This window comes from Peromyscus californicus, unplaced genomic scaffold, assembly GCF_007827085.1.
Source record: "Peromyscus californicus insignis strain IS unplaced genomic scaffold, ASM782708v3 Scaffold_6__1_contigs__length_162567912, whole genome shotgun sequence".
Classification (NCBI taxonomy): Eukaryota; Metazoa; Chordata; class Mammalia; order Rodentia; family Cricetidae; genus Peromyscus; species Peromyscus californicus.
The window spans coordinates 51,520,182-51,532,886 of NW_026294584.1; the positions used below are offsets into that span (position 1 = coordinate 51,520,182).

The 12,705-nt window shown below is 41.3% G+C and overlaps 1 protein-coding gene across 4 annotated transcripts in view; it reads left to right on the forward strand.

Moving 5' to 3' along the window:
- The window catches only part of Ubn2 (ubinuclein 2), a 76,945-nt gene that overhangs the window by 52,495 nt on the left and 11,745 nt on the right, over nucleotides 1–12,705 (forward strand). For 3 of the 4 annotated variants that reach the window (XM_052720884.1, XM_052720887.1, XM_052720888.1), the window contains exons 14-17: nucleotides 408–458; nucleotides 1,713–3,260; nucleotides 11,437–11,668; nucleotides 11,939–12,028. In XM_052720884.1, coding sequence (XP_052576844.1) covers nucleotides 408–458; nucleotides 1,713–3,260; nucleotides 11,437–11,668; nucleotides 11,939–12,028 — 1,921 coding nt within the window. The remainder of the gene's footprint in view (nucleotides 1–407; nucleotides 459–1,712; nucleotides 3,261–11,436; nucleotides 11,669–11,938; nucleotides 12,029–12,705) is intronic. The other variant, XM_052720885.1, reaches the window with a different exon arrangement.

Here is a 12,705-nt window from a genome sequence, read left to right on the forward strand (position 1 = left end):
TCAGGAGTTCAAGCAAAGATTGAAATATCAGCATGATCCTTTGCTTAATAAGGAGTTGGAGGTTAACCTGGGATATATGAGACTCTGCCTCCCCCAAAATATAATTAAAATAGAAACTTTGTGCTGGTAATACCTTTACTATTTCCTGCCCCCACGTCAGTTCAATATTCTTTCTAATGATGGAGTTTTGGTAATAGTGTACTTGGATTGTCAACATGTGCAAGCATACATGCCATTTGTTACCCTCTCCTTTTAGCCGACAGTGTGACCTTAACGGGATCATACCCATGCTTCTATAGGTAGTGAGGTTTTCAAGATTGAGTTCTTAGAATAAAAGTTTGGGACAAGTGCTATAGAAGTTAGAGTGTAACAGCATTCTTAACAGCTTACTTACTGTAACACCGTAGGAGGTGATGGTAAAGACCCTTCCTGTTCGTTCTTTCCCCACTATGCTGAAGGTAAGTGATGTGGCTCTATACATCAGTATATAAGACCCTGGGTTTGGGACCTTTTCTTTCTGAGGAACTAATAGAGCCTCTGAAATGATGTATGGATCTATGTAGTAGTTTTGTCTTTATCTTAAACATGAAGTTATTAGTCTAGTACTTTTATTACTCCCAGCAAATAAATGGTTGCTCTTTAACTTGCTAATGTTTTTCTTTTACTCTTTGAATATTTTAAACTATAATTCTCTTAACTCTTCCTTGAATTTTAAGAAAGTTAATTTAACAGACAATATTCACCTAGATGTTTAGCACTTTAATTACTAATATCTTTAATTTTCTTAGGACAGAACCTTACTCAGTAGGAGACACTAAACATTTATTTGATAAATTACAAATAATGTCCATCATAATGAGTAGAAATATAATTTAAGTATGATTGAATAATTCACTAGTTTCCCGGTGTACTGGTGGTAGGTAGCTATAGAAATACAAGGAAGCTGCCGGGCGGTGGTGGCGCACGCCTTTAGTCCCAGCACTCGGGAGGCAGAGCCAGGCGGATCTCTGTGAGTTCGAGGCCAGCCTGGTCTCCAAAGCGAGTTCCAGGAAAGGCGCAAAGCTATACAGAGAAACCCTGTCTCGAAAAACCAAAAAAAAAAAAAAAAAGAAATACAAGGAAGCTAGGAACAAGAATCAGCCTCCCTGCAGACCTTATTAGACAAGAGGTGTAGTCTTGATAGAGAGGTGAAGTCCCTTCCAAGGAGAATAAAAGCTCTGAGAAACTGGGATTGAAGTCGGTTCTGAATATTTGGTGAAAGTAGAGTTCACGAGTGATGTGTCCCTCAGTCAGTGCCCTTCAGCCCCATTTTCAGGTCCTAGTAAGATGACTTGAAAGGACATGGTAACGTAGTGTGTCACACAGTTATGGGGAGAACTGATTAGAGCACTGTCTCTCAACATTATTTTGGTTTTGACAGTCTTCTCAAGGTTTCTAGCTTTTAAAAAAGGAGGTCCAGTACAGCGGCACATGCCTTTAATCCCAGCACTCAGGAGGCAGAGGCAGGTGGATCTTTGTGAGTTCAAGTCCAGCCTGATCTACATAGGGAGTTCCAGGACATACAGGGCTATAAATAGACCTGTGTCAAAATAAACAAAATAGCCAAAAAATAATTTTAGTCATCATAAGAATGTCTTAATCTTGTAAAAACTAAGTTTAAAATTTGTAATTAACTCTCTGTATTTTTTCCAATATGATGCTACTTATGCTAGGAATGTAGCCCAAAAAAAGACGCCAAGGCTCCTGTATCTTTGGTGGCTTCAGTTGGTGGTCCTTCCACGAGCTCCAGCACAGCCATCATTGCCTCAACCAGCTCTAGCTCAGCACCAGCCCAAGAAACCATCTGCCTTGATGACTCCCTGGATGAAGACCTTTCTTTCCACTCATCTTCACTGGATCTTGTATCTGAAGCTTTAGCTGTCATCAACAATGGGAACAAGGGCCCCTCAGGTGGCTCAAGGCTAAATGTGCCAACTACAAAGCCTCGTCCAGGACTGAGAGAAGAAAAACTAGCAAGTATCATGAGTAAGTTACCACTGGCTACTCCCAAAAAACTAGACTCTACTCAGACTGCACACTCGTCAAGTCTTATTGCTGGTCACACGGGGCCAGTACCAAAGAAACCCCAGGATTTAGCTCATACTGGCATTTCTTCAGGCCTTATTGCTGGTTCTTCAATTCAGAACCCAAAAGTTTCCTTAGAACCTTTGCCAGCCAGGCTACTCCAGCAAGGATTGCAAAGGTCAAGCCAGATACATGCTTCTTCCTCTTCACAGACTCATGTCTCCTCCTCCCAAGCCCAAGTTGCTGCCTCCTCTCAGGCTCTGGGAACATCAGAGGCCCAAGATGCTTCTCCGTTAACACAAGCAACAAAGGTGCACCAGCACTCAACTGTCCAACAGAACTATGTGTCTCCATTACAAGCCACCATTAGTAAATCACAGACCAACCCAGTCGTGAAATTAAGTAATAACCCCCAACTTTCCTGTTCGTCCCAACTACTCAAGACTTCAGATAAGCCACTGATGTATCGCCTCCCTTTGTCTACCCCATCACCCGGAAATGGTTCTCAGGGGCCCCACCCCCTGGTTTCTAGGACAGCACCGAGCACCACTACCTCCAGTAACTATTTAGCCAAGGCTATGGTGTCACAAATCTCCACGCAGGGTTTCAAATCTCCCTTCTCAATGGCTGCATCTCCCAAACTTGCCGCATCTCCCAAACCTGCCACATCTCCCAAACCTTTGCCCTCACCTAAGCCTTCTGCCTCACCCAAGCCCTCTCTGTCAGCTAAGCCTTCAATATCAACTAAACTTATTTCTAAATCCAACCCAACTCCCAAGCCTGCTGTATGCCCAACTTCTTCCAGTCCAAACACACTAGTAGCTCAGAGTAGCCACTCCACTAGTAACAACCCTGTCCATAAACAGCCCAGTGGAATGAACATCAGCAGACAGTCTCCCACTCTGAATTTGTTGCCCTCAAATCGCACTTCTGGCCTTCCATCTACAAAAACTCTTCAGGCCCCTTCTAAACTAACAAACTCATCATCCACTGGAACTGTTGGGAAGAACAGCTTGAGTGGAATTCCAATGAATGTACCTGCCAGCAGAGGTAGCAACCTTAACTCAAGTGGAGCTAATAGGACTAGTCTATCTGGGGGAACAGGAAGTGGAACACAGGGTGCTACTAAACCGTTGTCTACTCCACATAGACCAGCCTCTGCCTCAGGGTCTTCAGTGGTAACAGCCAGCGTGCAGGTATGTATGTACTATGCATTCGTGTGATAAATGTAAGATTGAGCAAGCTTTCTGAGTCACCTTGGTGACTCTTCATGTGACATATACAACATATAGAATGTGTATGTACTAGGCTGATAACAGCTATGACCATGAAATGTTCTCAATGTTGATATCATAGTGCTGGGTGAGAACTTCATTGGACTGTGTGTTTTTTATTTTTCAACCAAGTATCATATTAGGCTGTATGTGTGGTGCCATATACCTATAATCCTAGCACATGGAAGGGTGGAGCTGGAAGAGCTCAAGTTGAAGGCCAGCCTGAGTTATATACAGGGGATTATCAGCTAGACTGGGCTGCACATCAGAGTCTTACTAAAAATAAAAAGGTAAAACGTTAGAAGGTAGGATAGGGTGTTAGCTCAGTGACAGTCTCCCTAGCATGTGTGAAAACCCAGGTTTAATCTCCAATATCAGGAAAAGATTCACATTTACCTTAACATTTGTTTTGACAAACAAAACTTGAATGTATATTTCAAACTTTATCTCTTAGCCAGACATTCTGGGGCACTCCTACAATCCCAGCTCTTGAGAGGTGGAGGCCTGATGATCAGAAGTTCAGAGTTATCCTTGGTTACACAACAAGTTCAAGGCCAGTATAGGCTGTATGACACCCTGTTGGGGAAGAAACTCTCCACAGACTCTGTCTTATTCAAAACAAGGACAAAGTAGTAGTGTAGAAATTGAACACATATTCAGTTGTTTCCTACCTTTTCTTCTGGCCTTATAAATGTTTGTGGGGCACGATGTGCATGTTGGGTGCAGTGCTTAAGAAGGCCAGAGAGGGCAAATGATTCCCTGGAGCTGGAGTGACAGGCCGGTTGTCAGCTCCTGACGTGGGTGTATGAACCAACCTCTGGTCCTAGGAAAGAGCAGCAAGTGTTCTTAACCATTGAGCCAGCTGTTTTGTTTATTTAATCACATTTATACATTTGTATTTTCTTTAAGCATTTATCTGCTCCAAATTAACTTTTTAGTTACTCGTGTATAATTCTGTCCACTTAATGTTGGAATACCTATACACCACATTTTCCCAGTTTGTCAATTTTTAGTTTAAACTTGCCTCTCAATTAGCAAGGACTCTTTGCTGGAAGGGACATAGACGGTTATTTACTTTACAATTGCTTTTGCACACTTAATCACTGCTTCCTATGTTGTAACACTTACATGAGGGTAGACTTCCTGGCTCACTAACTTAGTATTTCGGGTTATAGAAAAGTCTGAGGCTATGCTGGTTATTTTATTCTCCTTTATAAGTAGTGTTTTGTCTGCTGAAATGGCTAGAAAATTTACCTTTAAACCCCAGTATTCTTAGACTAGAGCTCTGTTTATCTTGTTATCATTAATTTTTTACTTAGAACATAATGAGCCTCAGACCTGGCTATTTTTTCAGCTCAAGAATATTTTATTCTTGGTCAGTGAGATGGCTGAATGGGTAAAGGTGCTTGCCACCAAGCCTCATGACTTGAGTTTGATCTCTGGGACCCACATGGTAGAAGGAGAACAGATTCCTGAAAGTTGTCCTCTGACCTACACTCACACACACCCAATAGCACAATTTTCCCAACCCAAGAATAAATATAATTTTAAGAATTTTTTAAAATAAAAAACATTTTAATTTTAGACAAAAAGGGGAAATGTGGTGATATTGTGTTCCCCAAAATATTGTGCACCCTAATAAACTTATCTGGGGTCAGAGACAGAACAGCCACTAGATAGATAAACATGGAGGCCAGAAAATGGTGGCATACGCCTTTAATCCTAGCATTCTGGTGGCAGAGATCCGCCTGGATCTCCGTGACTTCAAAGCCACACTGGAAACAGCCAGGCATGGTGACACATGCCTTTAATCTCAGGAAGCGATGGCAGGAAGCAGAAAGGTATATAAGGCATGAGGACCAGGAACTAGGGCCTGTTAAGCTTTTAGGCTTTTGAGCAGCAGTCCAGCTGAGATCCATTAGGATGAGGACTCGGGCTTCCAGTCTGAGGAAACAGGTTCAGCTGAGGAACTGGCAAGGTGAGGTAGCTGTGGCCTTTTCTGCTTCTCTGATCTTCCAGCGTTCACCCCAGTACCTGGCCCTGGGTTTGTTTTTATTAGTAAAACCGTCTAACAATTCGTGTTACATCTGAGTAACCAGTCAAAAACAAAAGCTACGTTATTCTATATTTGGTGATTGTTTCTGATTCAGTGCTTTGCTTAGACAGTGGACATTTGTATATAGGCTGGACTGGCCAGGAGCCTGCTGCACTCCTACCTGACCCTGAAGCTGAGATCCCCAGCCTGTGCTGCGATCCACACCTCACTTAGCTTAGGGTTATTTTGAGAACCTTTTTTAAAAGACAGGATCTCACTCTGTGGCCCAGGCTTCAGACTTGGAGCAGTCCTCTTATTGCAGCCTCTCAACTGCTGGGTGACAGCCGTGCACTAACAAGTCTGATTGTTGTTCATGTATTTCTTGGCTCTGACTTCTATATCATCTTGTATTGTGTTCATTTCTTTACCTTCACTATAATTTGAGGCTTTCAGAGACTTACCCTTCACATTAATGATGTGGCTTCTTTAATATTTTTCCCTCCTGTAAGTAATATATATTCACTGTGAGCAAATTTAGAGACAAGAAAATAAAAACCACCTGTGCCCACCACCTTTTATATGTAGGGTGTTTTAAGGCTGTTTTCAAAAAAACTGTCCCACACAATATTATGTTATAAATACCTTTTTAAAATATATATCTTATGATTTATAAGTGCTTATGTCCTAAATCTTTGAGAACATGACTGATCTGTGCAATGAGTTGTCTAAGGCGATGCTCTAACTTTGTGCTGCTCTTCTTTTGTGGAGTAGGAATTTAGTGAAAAGCTTTCACCTTGCTATTTGTAGAGGCTTCGTGCAATTCAGTATAGTATAAGACTTGGTGTTGAAGATACATTTAATAATACCAGGTTATCATTCTTGCACTCACATGAGTTCAGGATTGCATACTAATATAGAATAAATTCAATTTACTGGCACTTCATTGGTTGAAATCCATATTGATGTTTTGTCTCTGCTAAAAAAAATGGTTTTTTCATCATAAGGAAATAAAGCTGAGTGGGTATTCTTCACTTGCAGCCCAGCACTGAGGCAGGAGAATCACTTGAGCCCATAAGTTCAAGACCAGCCTAGACAAGATAGTGAGACCTTATCCCAAAGAGAAGGGAAAGACAAAGAGGGAGAGGTAAACACCAAAGCTCAAACACACTGATAATGGGGATTGTCTGTTAAAATTGTTCCTTATAGACAAGGTCTGGGAATTAGTCTTCATTACTGGTCATGGTTGCTAGAAAGGTGATCCTTTTTAAAAGTAACCTTTAATCAAAGGAAAAAAGAAATGGAATTCTAACAAAAGTGGTAGTTCTGGTCCTATACCCACCTTACTATCCACCCTTATGTTCTTTCTGAGACAAGGCCTTCAACAAAGTCACTACTTCCCATGTGCTGGGGTTATAGGCATGCACCACCATGCCCAGCTAGCAAGAATAATGACAACGAGGTGTGGTGTGGCTCACCTTTAATCCCAGACAGAAGCAGGTGGATCTCTAGGAGTTTGAGTCCAGCCTGGTCTTCATAGTGAGTTCCAGACTAGTCAAGGATACATAGTGAGATCCTGTCTCAAAAAAGAAGAATGAGCAAATGAATGACAAACTCTTAATTTTATGAATGTTACCATTGTGTTATCTTGTGACTTTCATTATGAAAATAGGAAGTATAGTTCTCATGTAGCTGTACCATTTTGCTGAAATAGTAATCAGATTTTGGTTAAATCTCCCATGACATAAGTATTGTCTTTTTTCCACTATCAGAGTTATGACTTCATTTACTTTCTTATTATAAAATGTTGGGGGAGTTTTCTATACTTAAAAATTGGATGTTTTGTTTTTTACTTCATTGCCTTCAAGTGTCTGATTAAATTGTCCTCCACTTTTTTCACCTCTAAAATCTATCTGGCCATCTTGTATTTGATTATCCTTTATCCTATAAGAAGCCATTCATTATCTTAAGAATAATTGATCTGTCAGCAAGAAAGCTGCATGACAAAATATGTGTTGATGACGAGTTCCTTCCTGGTACTCTTCCATTCCCAGGTCTCTGTATGACTTGGAAACCCCAAGGTTCCTGCCTTCTTTGATCTGTTTTTCCTCTGTCTTACTGGATGACTCAAGAAAAAGTCAGTAGTTGATTAATGTCACATCGCCTCTGCCATTGGGTAGTTGTTTCCATATGAAATAACATCTCTGAAGTCTTCTCAGCTCCTTTTGTGGCCTCTAGATATCTGTTGAACCCAGGTGCTTAAAGCAGATGTCCCTCCATGAAGAAGTACTTTTGGGATCTGTTCTTATAAAGCTGGCACCTCCTGTCTATAAGGCATCTGCAGTGCTATCCGCGGTCATTTAACAAAGGCTGAAAGTTAAAATATTCCTGAGTCCAAATTATTATCTCTATCTACTTTCCTTCCAGAACGTTCTTCCTCTTTCTTGCCCTTCAGCTTACTGACTTTGTATGACTCTGTGTTTGCCACTTTATGATTCTAAAAGCCATCACCCAGTAAGCAGACTGGGTACTATGTGCCAGACTCTCTTCTCTGTGCTGGGGACCCAGAATTAATAACATACTATCCCTGCTCTCGTGGAGCATATCCTCTAGACAAGCTAAACACCAGTATTACTTAAAAAAGAAAGAAGCATATGCTATGAAAAAAATGTTGAAAGTTGATTATTGCTAACATAAGGGACCACAAAAGGCCTATTAAAGGAAATACTATTTGATTTGAGAAGAGAGTTGAAAGAACGGGGCACAGCCATGTGTAGAGAAGACAGGAGATTGGTATAGACTAGGGGATACAGTATAGAAATGCTGAGTGAAAGAGCCTGAGATGAAAGCCCGTGTGCTGTGTGACCAAACTGGGAGATAAACTACACTGATGGGGACAGTAAGGGTTTGGGGGTTCCTTACGAAGAAGGGAAGCTGTTGGGAAGTCTTAACCAGGAGGACAGTATGGCTGCATTTCAGAATAGTATTCTAGGTGACTGGGAAACAACCGTTTCACCCAACAGAGTGAGTAGCTGTATAGGATCAAGTGCCTGCCTGAGAAAAGCAGTTTCCGTTCCTATTTCTTCTCAAAATGGAGAAAGCATAGAAAACATGTCGGATTATGGACACTGTATTCTGCTCATCCAGCTAATATTGATAGCTTTTCTGTGCTCCCAAATGTTACAAACAATGGGATTTTCTACTTCTGAAAGTACCTCTTAAATGTCAGTGTAACATGGAGGTCACCTAGCATTCTAATTTAGTCATAAACAAAATTGGATTTGGAAAATTCTTAGAAAGTGTAAAACATTATTTATAGCATATTTTTTCATGGCTGGTATTCAAGTTATTTTAAAAATAGGAACTTGTCCTAATTTATCTTTTCCACCTGTTGTAATGCTTCACTTAGACTTTTGTAGAAAGGCTTTAAAAGGTTCAACTCATTTGCATTATTTACTGTTTTTCACTGAGGGAGCCATTTGGGACACAGCCTTGGAGACTTACCTTGAGACTACAATAGACTTACGTTTAAAACGAAGGAACCATTCTTGCTTATTTTTTTTAAAAGATTTGTTTATTTATTTAATGTATGAGTGCTCTATCGACTTTATGCCAGAAGAGGGCATCTGTTCACACGGATGGCTGTGAGTCACTGTGTGGTTGTAGGAATTGACTTCAGGACCTCTGGAAGAGCAACCAGTGCGCTTAACTGCTGAGCCATGTCTCCAGCCCCCATTCTTGCTTGCCTTTTTTGGGGGGCGGTTGAGACAGGTTTTCTCCATGTAGTTTTGGTGCCTGTCCTGGATCTCACTCTGTAGACCAGGCTGGCCTTGAACTCAGAGATCCATCTGGCTCTGCCTCCCAAGTGCTGGGATTAAAGGCGTGCACTGCTCGGCTTCTTGCTTACTTTTAAACTGATACAGGATCTTTTTTATCCCAGTCACTTTAAAACAGTATTGTTTCTAACTGGGTATTTTTTCTTAAATGCATCCACTGTGTATCATAAGTGGCATAGTAAAGAAAAAGGCTGGCAACTCTTCAAAATGTCACTTAACATAACCTGTTGAGGATTAGTGCTTAGGTGTATAGACAAAGCTGGGTGAAGAAGACACTCCTTCAGTGTGTGAGGCCTTCAGACTAAGGTTGCAACCCCAGGCTCCTGGAAACAGGTGCTTGCTGATGGGCAGGGGTGGGACGGTGACGCCAGTTTTGGACATGGCAGATCAGTTGAGTGTTGGAAACCCAAGTGGTGTTACTCACGAAACTCTGATTCACAGGTTTAAAATTGAGGTGACAGGTCAGAACTGAGCTTATAAATATCAGTGATAACACAGGAGATGAGCAAAGGTTGGAAATGGAGTAGTGGAACCAAAATAAGATGGCTTCTGGAGAGTGACCTCACTTTTTGTTCAGCGGTGGTATGGACCCTGGGGTGTATAATACTATGCAGTGTGCCACACTGTATGGGAAAGTTACATATATTTTCTTACATGTTGAGAAATGAAACCTTTAGCCCTTCCCATGCATGGTGGCGTCTGAGGCATGCCTGTAATCACCATACTTAAGAGGCTGAGGTTTGTTTGTGTCACATAATGAGTTCAGGCCAGCCTGAGCTAAACAATGAGATGCTGTTTGAAAAACAAATAAAATATCAACCCTTAATTAATGAGATATTTTGGTAGAAATAACTCACAAAACCAACAATATCTAATATGTATTATTAACTTAAAAAAAGCTTTTTGGAAGTTCTAACTGGCCTGAAACTTGCTATGTAGACCAAACTGGCCTCAGAACTCACAAAGAGCCACCTGACTCTGCCTCCCGAGTGCTGGAATTAAAGGCATGTGACATCACCACTAGCCATCTCTCCAGTTTCTAAATTTAAATAAATAAATAAATAAAAATTCTATTTTCCTGACCACAGTTAAAACTATAAAATTTTTAACTAAGGAAGCATTACAGACTACAAAAGAAAACTCCCAGTGGCAGGACTATAGTGTGTAATGTTTGCTTCTAAGAAAGTTGGATGTATTAAATAAATGTTTGATAATGATAAGTGCCCATTGTGAAGAAATGCCAGAAGTGGAAAAATCACTTAATTGTTGCATAGAAAGTCGTCGGAAGAATTGACTTAGCTTAAAGAGTGTATTTTAAGTAGTTTCCCCTGTAAGCTCACCAACATTAGCAGATTTCTGATTCATCACTCAGGGCCTCAATGCTCACATAAAGGAGTAAGAAAACAATTTATACTTAGGAAGTCTAATTTCAGAAAAACAGTGTGATGGAAACCAGCTTTTAGCAGTTCTGGAGGAACTATAGATGGGGAAATGGAGGCTGTCATTCAGTAGGTTTGATTTTTAAAACGGGATACATAGATTATTGCTGGGGGTGGAAAAGATGCAGAAATAACAGTGGAATTGGAGAGAGAGAGGGAGAGAGGGAAGGAAGGAAGGAAGGAAGGAAGGAAGGAAGGAAGGAAGGAAGGAAGGAAGGAAGGAAGGTAGGAAGGTAGGTAGGTAGGTGCCTGAGGGAGGTGCAATGCTGCGTCCAGTCGGAGCCCTTGATGGTCTATATTGGGCAGTTCTCGGCTCTGGGGAAGCACAGGGAAGGAAGACAAGGCTGAAGAGCTTTCAGGTGCTGTGATGAAGGGGCAGTAGACGGGACAGCAGCTGTAGGCCCCTGCCAGGAAAGAGCCTGAAGAGTCCCAGTGAAGTTGGCTAGAATTACTCCCACGTGATTCATGTCTGTGGTTTTGGAAGGAGAAGTAGAGAAAGGGAGATGTAAGTTTTGGACTTCGAGGCTTACAAGCAAGAATGAGCATTGAACAGCTAAGAAGCAGACTACGGTGCTGATAGACGAGCTGTGTATACAAAAATTTTCAAATGTCATTTGCAGATTTTCAGAACCATTATTAGTAACTCTCTGGATTATATTTTTCACCTCAGTGTTAATTTTTCTCTCATTTGTTAGAACAGATAGACACAGTCTTGCATCCATGAAGATGTTAAATCAATTTAGGTGCAATGCTTTATTTCTTATCTATTTTGACCCCTGGTTTCTACACAGTCCACAGCAGGAGCATCATTATTGGCTAATGCCTCACCTCTGACTCTCATGACATCACCTTTGTCTGTAACAAATCAAACTGTGACTCCTTTTGGGATGCTGGGTGGCCTTGTTCCAGTGACCATGCCCTTCCAGTTTCCCTTGGAGCTACTTGGCTTTGGAACGGACACAGCTGGAGTGACAACCACCTCGGGATCTACCTCAGCCGCTTTCCATCACAGCCTAACTCAGAGTAAGTGGGGCTCTCTTTCAAAGAACACATGGACCGTCCACACCACATTTCTGTTGTAATGAAGTATGTAGGAGAAAGTCAATGTGGGGGATTTCTTAGCATGCTCATGGCTGTATTTACATAAGTCAACTTTTTCGATATATGTGTGGTAGTGTTAGAAAGCTCTTGGTGCCGGGGCTTACACTGGCGTTAGAGAAGACAGGCTCTTGCTGAGTTGGAGCTAAGGGGCTCACATCAGAAAGATCACTGACAAATCCATTTTCCTCTCAGATTTACTAAAGAGTTTACAACCGGGAACTCAGCATGCAGCAACACTTTCCCACTCACCTCTGCCTACACACTTACAGCAAGCATTTAATGGTAAGCAAGCTGCTCGTTTCTATTATTTCTAACTGTATATAGATGCTGATTTAATTTCCTTCGAACAGTAGGAATGGAATGACAAAACGTTGAGGGGGGATATCATTTGACTGGATCCTCAGTGGCAACAAACACTTTGAAGAGAAAGAAAAAGGGTAAATGAGACATGCTAGACACAAGAGGAAAAGCTTTTATTATATAGACATGTTACCAAGCATGGATTCATAAAATAATTAAGCAAAGTCATAAAGTTGACAAGAAGGCTCAGCAGGTAAAAGTACTTGAGTTCTGTCCCCAGAACCCACAAAAAGAGGACACCAGGCACACACATGATGATACACATGCATACATGCAGGTAAAACTGCCATACACATAAAATGAAAACTAAAATAAACTATACACCAGTTTACTTTTGAGCATTGGGCAGAAATTGGAGCTGTGCTTCAGTCTGGAGGAAATAGGCTGTCCTTAATCTTATGGTCATTCCTGTGGTCAGCTGCCCAAAACTCATCCTTGAGAGAAAGAACATAAACCCCTTGTGACCTTCCTGCTCTTCATTCGGCTTGAATATATTCCTGTTCTGTGATCCAGTGGGGGACATGAGCTCTTGAGGATTGGTATGAATGTGACCACCTACAAGGAAGTAAGACAGACAGGATTCTTGATGAGCAAAAGAC